General features: G+C 25.0%; 1 protein-coding gene across 1 annotated transcript; it reads left to right on the forward strand.

Moving 5' to 3' along the window:
• Window positions 1–838: 838 nt before the first annotated feature.
• LOC140666754 (aminopeptidase N-like) lies at window positions 839–13,329 on the forward strand. The gene is made up of 13 exons (XM_072894277.1): window positions 839–989; window positions 1,903–2,514; window positions 3,378–3,842; window positions 4,258–4,447; window positions 4,961–5,108; window positions 5,373–5,451; window positions 5,670–6,025; window positions 6,574–6,788; window positions 7,766–7,956; window positions 8,072–8,383; window positions 8,475–8,544; window positions 12,902–12,994; window positions 13,143–13,329. Exons 2-13 carry the CDS (start codon window positions 1,934–1,936, stop codon window positions 13,266–13,268), a joined length of 2,826 nt encoding a protein of 941 aa, XP_072750378.1. The 5' UTR covers window positions 839–989; window positions 1,903–1,933; the 3' UTR covers window positions 13,269–13,329.
• Window positions 13,330–13,769: the final 440 nt, after the last annotated feature.

Below are 13,769 nucleotides of genomic sequence, written 5' to 3' on the forward strand. Positions count from 1 at the left end.
ATTTTAATATTTTGAAGTTATAATTTTAATATTTTCAAGTTGTTGTGACTTGCCATAATTATTTCCTTATAGGTCACAATTATTTTTTTAATAATATTTAAACTTAAATATATTTTGTTCGATGTTGCATTGTTCGATGATTTAAGTTCAAGTCAGAGTGAGAACGCAAAACAGTTAATTAAATATAATAAATAATAATAAAATAAATTATTAAGTAATAATCAAGCAATTAAAATTAAGGTAACAAAAAGTGTCATAACATATTACGTTCAGCAAATAATTAATCTATACTTTAAAATACATATTTTAATATTATAATTTTATATTTCACGTATATACATGTATGTTATAGTAGGTACTTGAAACATTTTGACAATAAATTAATAATAACGTGGTGTATTTACGATATAGGGCGCTAATGTTCTTTTTGTCAGCTCTGTTATCGTACAAAGACAGGAGATTTTAACATGATTAAAATGACTTTAAGATATTATATTATCAGAATAATTATAATATATTATTTACGTATTACATAAAAAATAAATATATGAAAGTACGTTGATATGAAAATGCTTTAATTCTTAACATGTAAAGATTAAAAATTATTATTTATAGATATAGGAAAACATAAATACTTATTTTTCTATATTGCTTATTAAATCGTATATGAAATTAACAAAATATATAATACATAGATAAATATCAAAAATTAACGTAGTCAATGAATTTTAAAATGTCATATATATAATTTTAAATTTAAATTTTGTAGGATTTGATGACCTTAAATAACTTGTAAATATGTTTGTATTTATATATATATTTATTATGATGTCTCTTACATCGACATTGCCAGTTTTCGATTACCTCTTGAAACGTTAAGATTACGATAGTACAGATTAACGGTTCACGGTGATAAAGTATCAACTTTAACTAGTTCTGAGAAGAAAAAGAATTGTATTAGAATTAACATAGCATTTTTAGTATACAAGGTGAGTCCCTAGAAACAGAATATTATATAACTTTTTCTTTAAAGATAAAACGTAATTTAAATTGTATTAAAATATGAACAAATACGATAAGAGTATATTTTTTTTAAATTATTTTCAAAATTGTTAAACTGTTGAACATTTTATTAATTTTTTATTTGTTTTTCTTTCATTTTTTATATAAACCTATACATATTCTTAAGTTTTATGTACATATATTCTATATCTGACAAAAACATAAATCTTTCTTTATTATAATATTGTTATAGAACGTCTTTGAATTAGAAATTTAAGGATTAAAAGAAATATTTTAAAAATTTTTTAAATATTTAATCCAAATATTTGTAAATGAATAATAAAAATTAGATAACTACAATGTTAATATAATATCGTACATATGTTTGTTTTATATTTTTTTGTAATATTAATAATAATTTGAGAGGTTACTAAATCGATTACTGATTCGATATATTTATTTAAGCAAATAATGAACAAACGATAAATGTTTCTCTCGTTACTAAAAAAATATGTATAATATATAAGACATATAAAAACATTCAAATTGTTATTGACCTTTTGCGCGCACACACACATACACATACACACACGCGCGAGCCCCCGCTCTCATATATGTATGTGTGTATACATGCCTGAAGAGACATACCAACAAAGTCGAAAAAAATTTAATTTTCCGTTGACTATTCCGTTGATTATTTTTATTATTAGTTTTTTGAAAATATGATCATCTACGAAACAACAAATTTTAAAAATAACATATTTATATAAGTAGATCTGTCTGTTATTCATCACGGATGAAATTACGCAAGAAAACTAATTTTAGAAAATACTTTATAAATTTATTTGCTGTAACATTTATTATTTAAATTTTATTTTATATATATTTTTCTTTCAACAGGGACAGTTGTTACAGATACCTAAAAATTAACATGGCATTTCTAAGACTGTTATTTTATAGCGGTCTTATATTTAGCACTATAATAACATTTTCAATTGGTGAAAATACGGAAAACTCATCGATTGCGTTTAATGATAACTTTGATGATATAACACCAGTACATTACGACGTCAAGTTAATACCATATTTCAAAGAAGACGAGGAGCATGAAATATATAAATATAAAGACTATAAAACAAATATAGAAGAGTATCAAACAAAGGACAACTTTGTTTTCTACGGCGAATTAAGTGCCATTATCGATATTTCGCGTTCATTTACAAAAATAGCTTTAAATTCACCGAGATTAATACACTTTTTATTTGGAGATTTGGCAAAAAATTCAATCGTATATATAAAAGGTTTACAAAAGACTATATATAATGATATTAAATATTCAGTGTCAAAAATTACACATAATGCTGCAAAGCAAATTTACTTTTTTTATTTCGACCAAATTTTATCTAGTGGACGTTACAGACTAAATATAAAATTTGTCACTGCAATTAAAAACACAAAAAACATTATTACTTCTTTGAAGACTATAGTCGAAAGAGGAAAATCATTCGAAATGTGAGTAATATTAAGAGTACAATAAATATAAATTTTTATCATTGTTGCTCTCGCATCTTTCATCTTTTTTTTATAATATTTAATTAGATAATACTATACATCACTATCTCTATTTTACTTTATATTACTCAAAAATGTCATCATAACATTTTATACTATGTTTTAATTGTTAATTAATCTTATTTATTATTAAATACGTGAAATATATAAATATAAAAAATATATCATGGAAAGTTGAATAGTTTAGATGGGAATGCAATTATTTATACTTTATCTCGTTTTATTACGTATGTGCATGAAATAAAATATAAAATTTCTTTGTACCTTTATACGCGCGAGTGCTCCACATACATATATATATGTATATATATATAACAGGGTGAATCGTAACTAAATATTTTTTATGTGAGCCATAATTTTTTAATCATGTTAGAGATAATTTTCTTTTAGCGAAAATACTGAGACATCAGTTCAATAACTTGAGTTAAAATCGATTGAATAAGAAAGGTTATTCGTAAATATTGAAGCTTGATAATCGAAAAATAAATATTTTATAGTTTATGTATAATTAAAGTAAAAAAGTTTATATTGCGAATAATCCAATAATATAAAAAAATTAAAATCGCTAAACAAATGAAAATGACTTTTATAACTCAAAAAAGTTACGAGTAAAGAAAATATTTTTATGTGCACTTTGTAGCAGACTCAAACTCATGTAAATTTTTCTCATTCAACTTTCTTCTAACTTCAATCAATTGCGACATTTGTTGTTTGGGCATTTACGAACAGACACTCTGTATATATAATGCTACTGATTATTAAAAATCATCCTTATTTAAATCAATATTATTAAAATGTCGTAGGTCGGACAGAATACATTTTCAAGCGATTGGAGCCCAACGATTGTTTCCATGCTGGGAAAAACCGACAATCAAAGCCACTTTCAACATTTCCATAAAGCATCATCGTAAATACCAAGTTTTTTCAAATATGCCGGTACAAGAAGAGAAAACATGCGAACATAAAATGCATGAAAATGAAACATATATGAAATGGACATGCTTTAATACTACTCCTCCAATGTCCACTTATATCGTGACGGTTGTAATATCGTCAACAGATGTCATTAAATTTGAGTCGAAAAAATCTAGAATCATTATATGGCGTAGACCCGACTTAGATCATATGGAATTTGCTGAAATGATAGCAACCAAAACAATGACAAAATTTGAACATGAATGGAAAGAATTGAAAATACCAAAAGTGCAATTTGTTGCAATCCATAGTTTGCTATATGACAATGAGAACTGGGGTCTTCTGTTAAATAGGTAATTCAAAAATTAGAAAAAATATCAATTTATTTAAATACAATTTATATATGAAGCAAAATTAGAAATAATTAAATTAAATTAAAAATATAAAATTAGAATTTCGAAATTCATACATTAAAATATAATTGTTTTAATTTAAAATTTTTATACATAAACATTATTATACATATATTTTTATAACTAATTATAAGTTGATTTCAATCATATATACATATATATATCACGTATATGACAATAATTTATGTCACAATTTTTTTATATTCGGTACAAAACAATATTCAATTATACCACATCGGGTATATCATCCGTTTAGAATTTTTAATTTTAAATCAGATTATACATTAAAACTATTATTATTTGCTGAAATTTATGTAACTTCTAAACTCTAGCTTTTAATTTCTATATTTTTTAGAAAAACAGATATTATTTACGATGAAAATCTGGATTCTGTTGCGCATAAAATAGAAGTAGCGCGTTTGATAGGGCGCAAAATGGCATATCAATGGTTTGCTGATATTATTAATCCATTTTGGTCATCTGAGTTATGGTTAATCGATGGTCTTACTACATTGTTTGGACTTTATGCTATCGATTCCATCAAGGTAATTTTTTTATATTTTTTTAGTAATATTCTTAATGTATCAATTATATATAATATATATATTATATATTTTTATATGTTTCTTATGTTTTATGTTAAATACAATGTTATTTTATTTATGTAAGTAGATATAATGTTTGTTATTATAAGAAAATGAAAAACTTTTACACTATTTTTAACATTAAATATGTCGTATAAAAATTGTTAAAGCTATTTATAAATTTTTGTCATATTTGGAAAGACTAAATTGTATATTGGTTCTCGATATTTTCAAATCGTTATATAATTTGCAATGTAGAGAGAAATAATATCATAATTTTCAATTATTACAAATAGTTTTGAATGATATCACTATTTCACACATTACACATTACTTTATCAAAAAATTTTACTATATTTTGTAATGTTGATAAAAAATTTTCAAATTTCTGTTTAATAAAAATATTAAATGTGTACCGTTAATATTTCATTTGGCTAAATATTCATTTCATCATATTAAATCTTTCTGCTTTAGGTTTACAAAAATTCCGAAATGATGGATTTATTTGTAGTTCAGGTTTATTATGAATCACTTCGTTTGGAGACTCACAATCAGTCTCTTATAAAGGAAGCCAATTTTTTCGAAAATAATGCCTTTTCTTCTTTTTACCATTACGTTAAAGGTAAAAAAATCAATAAATTTATTTGAATGAATCAAATCAATCAATATATTTGAATATAAATATATATATATATATATATATATATATATATATATATATATATGTATACTATATACATATATATATATATATATATATATATGTATACTATATACATATATGTACATAATAGTATACTAAAATTTTAAAAATTTATGAAAAATGTAGTTGAAAGACTTGTAAACAAATTTATATATAAATCACATTGTATCATATGAATTGTAGCACCCTTAATATTACGCATGCTGAAGTATGTAATTTCCGATGAAATGTTTCAAAGGAAGGTTTATGAATATTTAAATTTGTGAGTATATTATGAAATATATTGTATTATACATACCATTTCAACATATTATTTACTTATATATAAATTATAGAATCTAGCATATAAAATATTAAATAATGCAATTATGTAAGCTGTAAAGTGTATAAATTTAATAACACTTTCATATTTTTTGATACGTAATTTACGATCAGTACCGATTTTACTGTGTCAATAATGCCAAATTTTAACTAATATAGTGAGTTTATATCGAAGAGTCTTCTTCAAAATTTATGGCTTACCATACAGGATATTTTAAACAAATTATATTTTGAGAAAGAAATAATGCCTCCTTCAACAATAATAAATGATTGGATGAAAACTATAAATTATCCTGTGTTGAAAATAACGAGAGATTTCTCGAATAATGAAAATGTATATAATGTAACAATAGAAAATTATGAAATACTTAAACAATACGCTTTCTGGGTACTTGTAACTTATGCCTCCCAGAATAATCCAAATTTTGAGGACCTTAGAATGCCGCTTTACGACGAAAGAGTAATGGTTTTGTCGTCGTCCCGGCCAGCTTACCAAGTTTCTGTAAAAGATAATGGTTGGGTAATATTCAATTTACGACAAGTTGGTAAATATTGATTAACTAATTTATTATATTTTTACATAATTAAAGTATTAAACCATTATATAATGTTAACTATATTCTTTTTTAATAACAATACGCAATGTATGAATAAATACATAATAACATTATATAATATTTCAAAAAATATTGTATGACGCATTCTCTGCATTTTACTATCGATTAACGTGAAATAAATTCAATTTTGCATCTATAATTATTTAAGCTAAAATAAATATAAATGGATTAATAATTTCTTACATAGTTTCATTCTATGCCATATTACCACAAATACTACTCTAAGTAATGTTTTTCTTAATTATTATAATTTGTCTTTCTTTTTTTAATATTTGGAATTACTCAAACATCTAAAATGCAGATAATTTTAAATATTTTTTAATATATTTAAAAAATCATTTATTTGAAAATCTAATAATATAAAAATTATTTACTACAGGATACTATCGCGTTAATTACGATCCTGAAAATTGGCAAAAAAATTGCAAAATATTTGAACTCTACAGAATATACAAAAATACATGTTCTTAATCGTGCTAAAATCATCGACGATGCATTTTATTTTCTGATAAATGGCCAACTCAATTCTTCCGTATTCTGGAACTTGACGAGCTATCTTGGACATGAGACAAATTATATAGCATGGTATCCTATGATAAAAGCTTTTGAACACATGTCGAGCATCATTCCATTTCCAGATGAAGGAATCCAAAATATTAAGGTAAATAATAATAGTATTAAACAGTAGAAGAATTTTTAAATTATTTTATGTCATATTTTCCAAGAAAATAAAATATATGTGGCTAAAAAGATTCAAATAGTTTTTCTGTACTCTTATTTAAGATATAGTAAAATCTTTTTTATTTAAGAAAAGTTTTTATTTCAGGTTTATATTATAATTGTTAGACATACATAAGATTTTTGAGTAATTATTTTTCTCATATTTAAAGTAATTTTCTATTAAAATTTTAATTTAAAATTATATGTACGTATAGTAATCAAACGTACGTATAGTAATATAAAAAAGATCGGTAATTTTGTATGAGTATCAAATGTTGTTAACAAATTAAAGTTTACTTTGTATATTTGCATGAGCATTATAATATGTAGGTTCTCCTGTATTTCTTTTTATTTTGGATTGTAGAAAAAGATGTTAAAAACAAAAGTTGTTTGACTTGGAAGGGTATATGTATATATATTGTATATATATATATGTATATATATATATATATATATGTATATATATAATGTGTATATATAATTTGGTGATATTAGTTTGACTTTAAGTGTACAAGCCAAGGTCAAACTAATTGCATTATCTCATGTTCTCTTTGAAGCCAAACAACTTGTTTGTGAAACATTGACTCTATAAATAAAAATAAAAAAATTTTTATGGTGGAGAGAATAAATTAAAATAAAATGTATGTATATATATATATATATATATATATATATATATATATATATGTGTGTGTCTAACAAAATAGTTTTCCACTCGAATGGTGTTCATTCAAAGCTAGACATTCAAATTTTTTAACTGTTTTTTACATGAAGAGATAAAGGGATGTAATGTTAGAACTTTGCAGTGGCTGTTCAATCAGACTGCTCCTCTTTCAATCTACTTGTTGAGAAATTGAATGTCCAACGCTACACGCTTACTGTAAACCGATATAATTATTTGACTTGGATAACTTTTAGGAGAAAATAAAAAATATATTGGCCAATCTACTTGAGAAAATAAAATACGAAGAAGATCCTGAGGAAAGTGATCTTACTAAATGTTTAAGGCAAGAAGCCATTAAATGGTTATGTATCCTCGGTGACCCGAATTGCCTCATAGAAGCTTATTTAAAATTACTGCGTATTGTATACAAATCGAATACAAATAAGTAATATTCCTTGTTACAGTTTTTTACCATTATTTGCATATTCAGTTATTGAATGAAGATGCAATATTATAACGCTAAATATGTTTAATCACACTTTTATTTTTGAATGTTGTAGACTTTTACCGTGGTGGAAAGAGTGGATATATTGTAATGGTTTGATGTCAACAATGAGTAAGGATTTGCGCAATGTGAAGGAACATTTAACGAAAACATATAATAATGATAGATTTTTAGAATTTTTAGCTTGCGCTTCAAATAGAATTATGGAAGAATATTTAGAATCAATAATGTTCAAACAAAATGAAACATATAATAAAACACAAATCAAGAGAAATATGATTAGTTTTCTTTCTATTATTGCAAAACATGCAAAGCACGATAATGTGTTTTTGTATATTTTGGAAAATTTTGATAAATTAAAACCAAGGTAATAACCAGAAATATTTTTTTCTTGAACGAATACTTTTTACAATTACGAAAATTAATTACTTATAATAACTATATGTGTTGTTTTATAGAGGTGTCAATGGAGTTGTTATATTTATTGTCATTATTAATCATGTGTATGCGGAAGAACAATTAAAAAAGGTAAATTTTATAGATCCGGTTATTTTTTTATTAAACTTATTTATATCTAATGTATACATGTATGCATATATATATTGCAGGCTTTCGTAAAATCATCTTTCTTTATAAAAAACTCAGCCTGTTTATGAAACGCCGAGTCTTTATAAGTTAGCATTTAAAGATTTACAAAGTGTCTGTAACACATATACTTTAAAAGATAATTTTTTGTTGAGAAATAATGATGATCATTTCATATAACCATATATTCCTCCATCGCTCTTTTAAGAGTTATATTCTTCTAAAAGGAGAAATAAAGATTAAGTTTTTACTTATTTTTTCTAAATTTTGGATAAATTAAAAAAATGAAATTTGATGGTAATTTTCCACGACAATAAGAATATTTTTTATTATATTTCTAAAATTTTTCCGTATCATTAAATAAAAGATTGAAATTGTGTATAATATTGTATTTATTTATTTACATGAAAAATTTTTACTTAAATTATTGATTTTACAAAAATAATAAATTGAATAAGAAATTTCTATAGAAATCAAGCTTTCTAATGTATATTTTTAAATGATGACATTCTAGGTTGTTTAAAAGTCTTAATAAAAAATTGAATAAGGATTGCTTAATAAGAAAAAAACATAAGTTTATTCTTTTATAACAATACAAGAGAATTAAAAAAATATAAGTATTTTTTTTTAGTAGTAAATAATGTCCATTAAATTTCATTTCTTTTAACTTGTCTAAAATTTGAAGAAAAAAATAAGAACCTAATTTTCACTTTTCTATTTAGAGGAATGTAACTGCTCAGAGAAAAATATATGCTTATATATATAAAAACCCCTTTTAATTTTTAACGCATTATCTTCTAAAATTTATTGCTTTCATTTAGAATTATTATCTATATATCTATATATCTATATGTATATTTATAATATATACATACATAGCTAGTATGTATATATACATAATATATACATACTAGCTTTTCGGACCGCGCAAAGCGCGGTCCTTAAAACCTTTTTATTTGGACCGCGCTTCGCACAGTCCTCATGAGCTACTTACATATTTATAAACCGATTTTCACTAAATTTATATCAAAATATTATAAATTTTTTGAAGATAACTACTATGTTATTTCTTTTTTCATTTTCTGATATTTTATTTCGCGCTACCTTTATATATATAGATATATCTATATATATTATATATTTTTTAAAACATTTTTCACTTCCTTCAATAAGATGTCCTTGATTATTAAATTCATCAATCTTAATTTTTATACTTTCCTTTTTAATCGCTCTAGAAAATGCCACATAAAGTTGACCATGAGCAAATACAGGATTTGGCAAATAAATCCCAACTTTTTCTAAACTTTGTCCTTGGGATTTATTGATTGTTATAGCAAATGACACTCGAATAGGAAACTGTCTTCGTTTAAACTTAAATGGCAGTTCCAAATCACTTGTAATTAAATCTATTTTTGGAATAATAACAATCTGTCCTCGTGCAGGACCAGTTAGAACATCCGCATAAATTAAATTATTTTTCATATTAGTAACAATGAATCTTGTGCCATTACAAAATCTTTTCTTAGTATTTAAATTCCTTAATAAGATAATTATAACACCGATTTTTATTTTAAGTCGATGATTTGGCATTCCAGAAGGTGTCAAAGAGTTTACAAATTCAGTTGGAAAATTTAATTGTTCCTGTGGATCATCACTTACAATGGAGTCAATTGAGAGATACTCTTTTTCTTTTCCTTCCATTAGACGAAGGATTTCGTCATTAATTATGAAAGTATCCTCATTTTTAGGACAAAGAATCGCTCGATCTGGATTTTCTCTATTCCGCTCTATGGTGATTCTATCATCAAAAATCTCAGTAATAAGAGATTCTTTTGATATAAAATCCTGGGGGATTTCAGTTCTATCGAGATGTAGTCCATCAGTATTTGATAATTTACCATCTCCTAGTTGCATTAGCCAATTTACAGATTCTTTTTCTTCTCCAGTTCTCATATTTTGCTGTAATTTAACCTGAGTTACATTCCTCCATATAGGATTGTATTTTACAGTCGATTTAATTAAAGCTGTTTTTTGTGCTTGTGGCACTACGGGAAGATTTTGTCTGAAATCTCCTGCAAATAAAATTACTTTTCCTCCAAATGGTCTTTCATTCTTCATCAGATCCTTGAAGATTTTATCAACTGCTGTTAAGGCATGTCCAACAGTCATGCTTACTTCATCCCATATGATGAGTTTTGCAGAGATCAGTTCTCGTGCAGCTTGAGAGTTTCCTCTGATATTTGATTTAGCTCCATCATCAATTGGAATTAAAAGCTTAAACAGAGAGTGATAAGTTCTTCCTCCTTTAAGAAGTGTTGCAGCAATGCCAGTTGAAGCACATGGAATAACTATTTTGTTTCTTCCTCGAATAACACTCCAAAATGTGTTAAATAGATAAGTTTTTCCACTTCCTGCAAATCCATCAATATAAAATAACCGCTGAGGTTCATTCTCATTGTCAATCGCTCTAATGACTATATTGTACACGTGTTTTTGTTCATCATTTAGTGTTGATAATAAATATTCACTACGTCTTTTTTCTTCATCCACATTATACTCTGTGACGTAAATATTCACTGGAATTGGATTTGGCAATTGAAAGTTTTCACAGCTACTTCCATTATTTCTTAGAATTTCTTGTATATGATTTAAAGCCATATTTTCAGGGTCGACAACATTGTTGTTTATAAAGTTTTCAATCATTTGATCTTTGTATTTATTCTAAAATGTTGGTACATCTGTTGGATTTACAAATATACAAATATAGGCAAATAGCTCTCGAATTTGTGAAGGCATTTTTGATTCTGTTGCTTCCTCTAACGTTTTTGACCATAGATCGTCAGCTTCTATTAAATTCTTCGCAATTGCTGCATCTTTAAATGTTTCATAAATAACTCCGTTTACAGTTTTTAAATCTTCAAAACATTTAGCTTTAGTCACATGTAGAAGAAAAAGACGTAGATAAAATCTTTCATTATCTTTTATGCTCACTGTGTATAGCCTTGAAATTATTTTCTCATCTTTTGATGGGCAAAACTTAATAAAAAACCACATAGCAGCCTTTTTCTATAACTTTGCGAAATTTTGGTACCAATTTCGTAAAAATCGGTCCATAAATATGCGCGAGCGTAGCTGGATGCGTGGATAGAATGAAAATTAAAAAAAGACACACAGCAAACTTCTCCGAAAAATTTGCGAAATTTCGTACAAATCGGTACCATAAATGCGCGCTCGCTCGGTCCATAAATGTGTACGAGCGTAGGTGGATGCATGGGTGGGATGAAACCAATTTCGCGAAAATCGGCCCATAAATGCGCATGCGCGTGGGTGGATGCGTGGGTGAGCGAAAATTAAAAAAAAAAAATCACACAGTAGCCATCCCCAAAAAATTTGCGACATTTTGATACTTATTTCACGAAAATCGGCCCACAAATGTGGAAGGAGTTCGCGGTCATACATACAGACGGACGCTACTTATATATATAGATATGTATATACATACATATATATATATATATATATATATATATATATAATATTTTATTATAAGTATATTGAAAATGAGAAATAATGATAATTATGCATATTAAAAGCATATTAAAAGCATATTCAGAGATTTGAATAACCTTGACATATGTTGTGTGGGTCATGATCTAGAATAACATCCAAAAAGTTTTATTCGTCGCTCGTTGTTCATTAAAAAGTTATAAGCAAAAGAACAAGTAATTTTAACGAATTTCATGTAATTTTATAAAATGTGTTCTTATTATATAGTAGTATTTACTACACATGAATAAATGAACCATACTTAATTTTATCACACTTTTCACTTTCTGGATTTCCAAAATTTTTAGCGGAGCGAATTCTATTGCGACGTCACCTCTCTTTTCATTGCAAAACTAGATTTATTACTGCACGATTCCATATGGGTTTTAAACTGTTTACGCGAAGCGAGATCAAAATTATTAACGTATATAAGTATAGTTATGTACAGGTTGAGTTATGTTGCATATATTTTTATATAACACACATCATATATTTAATTCTCAAATTGTACATTCTACAAGGAGTCGGAAAATGAAGGTCTCATACCTGAAAAAATTTAGATTATCGAGCTTAAATTTTAGGAAAAAATTTTTTCTTGAAAATTAAGAAGGGTTTTTCATATTATGCTTCTATTATGCTTAATTACCGAAATACTACAAGTATTCCGTTACACATTCTTGTTAAATTAAAAAAATTTTGTTAAATGAAATTATTATTTATTGACAATAAATATTGATGAAGTTATTCTACATAGATCAAGAACTTCTTGGAAAATATCATTGTGACTGAAGCATACAAAAATTATCATAAACATATGTGCAAGAAAAATGAAACTCTCACTGAAATGGTAAATTTTATTCAAAATTAGATTTATATTAAGTTTTCTGTTAGTATTTATATCCGTAATATATGTCACAAGTATTTTGTCCTTTAATTATGTGAGTCTTTTAAGATGGCACAAAATTATTACATTAATTCAAAATAATCTGATTTAGGCAACTGTTGAAGCTAATTTTTACAAGTATGATAATCTTGTGAAAGAATGGACGTCGTATGCTGACAAAAAACTAGACAGACGTATACATGAAATCGAAAAAATAAAGAAATATTTTAAGATATAGTTTTTCTTTCTTTAAAATATTAAAAACTTTTCAAAAAAAATTAATCGTGAATAATCATAATTACAACAAACAAAAATATGTATATATATAATATTATTTTTGTACCATTAAATTATCATATAAACAATATTCATCCTTAAATATATAAGATACATATTTATATACACATATATGTATATATCTATATATATATATATATATATACACTTACACATGTAACAATAATAACAGTTTAATATTATTAAGCATAATATTTTGTTAATATTATTCTTAATATATTATTATATGAATTACTTTTAATTATTTAAATTGTTTTAGAATTTATAATATTTATTTATATTTTTAATATTATTAGTTAAATTTCTTTATATGTATCCATGTGTGCATTTTCCCATTTATAATAAATTATTTAATAGTATTACTTTTGTTTAAAGATTCCCATAATCATATAATCAATTCTATTCTTATAATATCAATATATTTCTTATAATTTTTATAATA

This window comes from Anoplolepis gracilipes, chromosome 1, assembly GCF_047496725.1.
Source record: "Anoplolepis gracilipes chromosome 1, ASM4749672v1, whole genome shotgun sequence".
NCBI lineage: Eukaryota > Metazoa > Arthropoda > Insecta > Hymenoptera > Formicidae > Anoplolepis > Anoplolepis gracilipes.

Coding starts and splice junctions, on each gene's coding strand:
- LOC140666754 (XM_072894277.1), top strand. CDS start 1,934: ATGGCATTTCTAAGACTGTTATTTTATAGCGGTCTTATATTTAGCACT. Junction 8,384..8,474: donor TTTGATAAATTAAAACCAAG/GTAATAACCAGA, acceptor GTTGTTTTATAG/AGGTGTCAATGGAGTTGTTA. Junction 12,995..13,142: donor ATGAAACTCTCACTGAAATG/GTAAATTTTATT, acceptor AATCTGATTTAG/GCAACTGTTGAAGCTAATTT.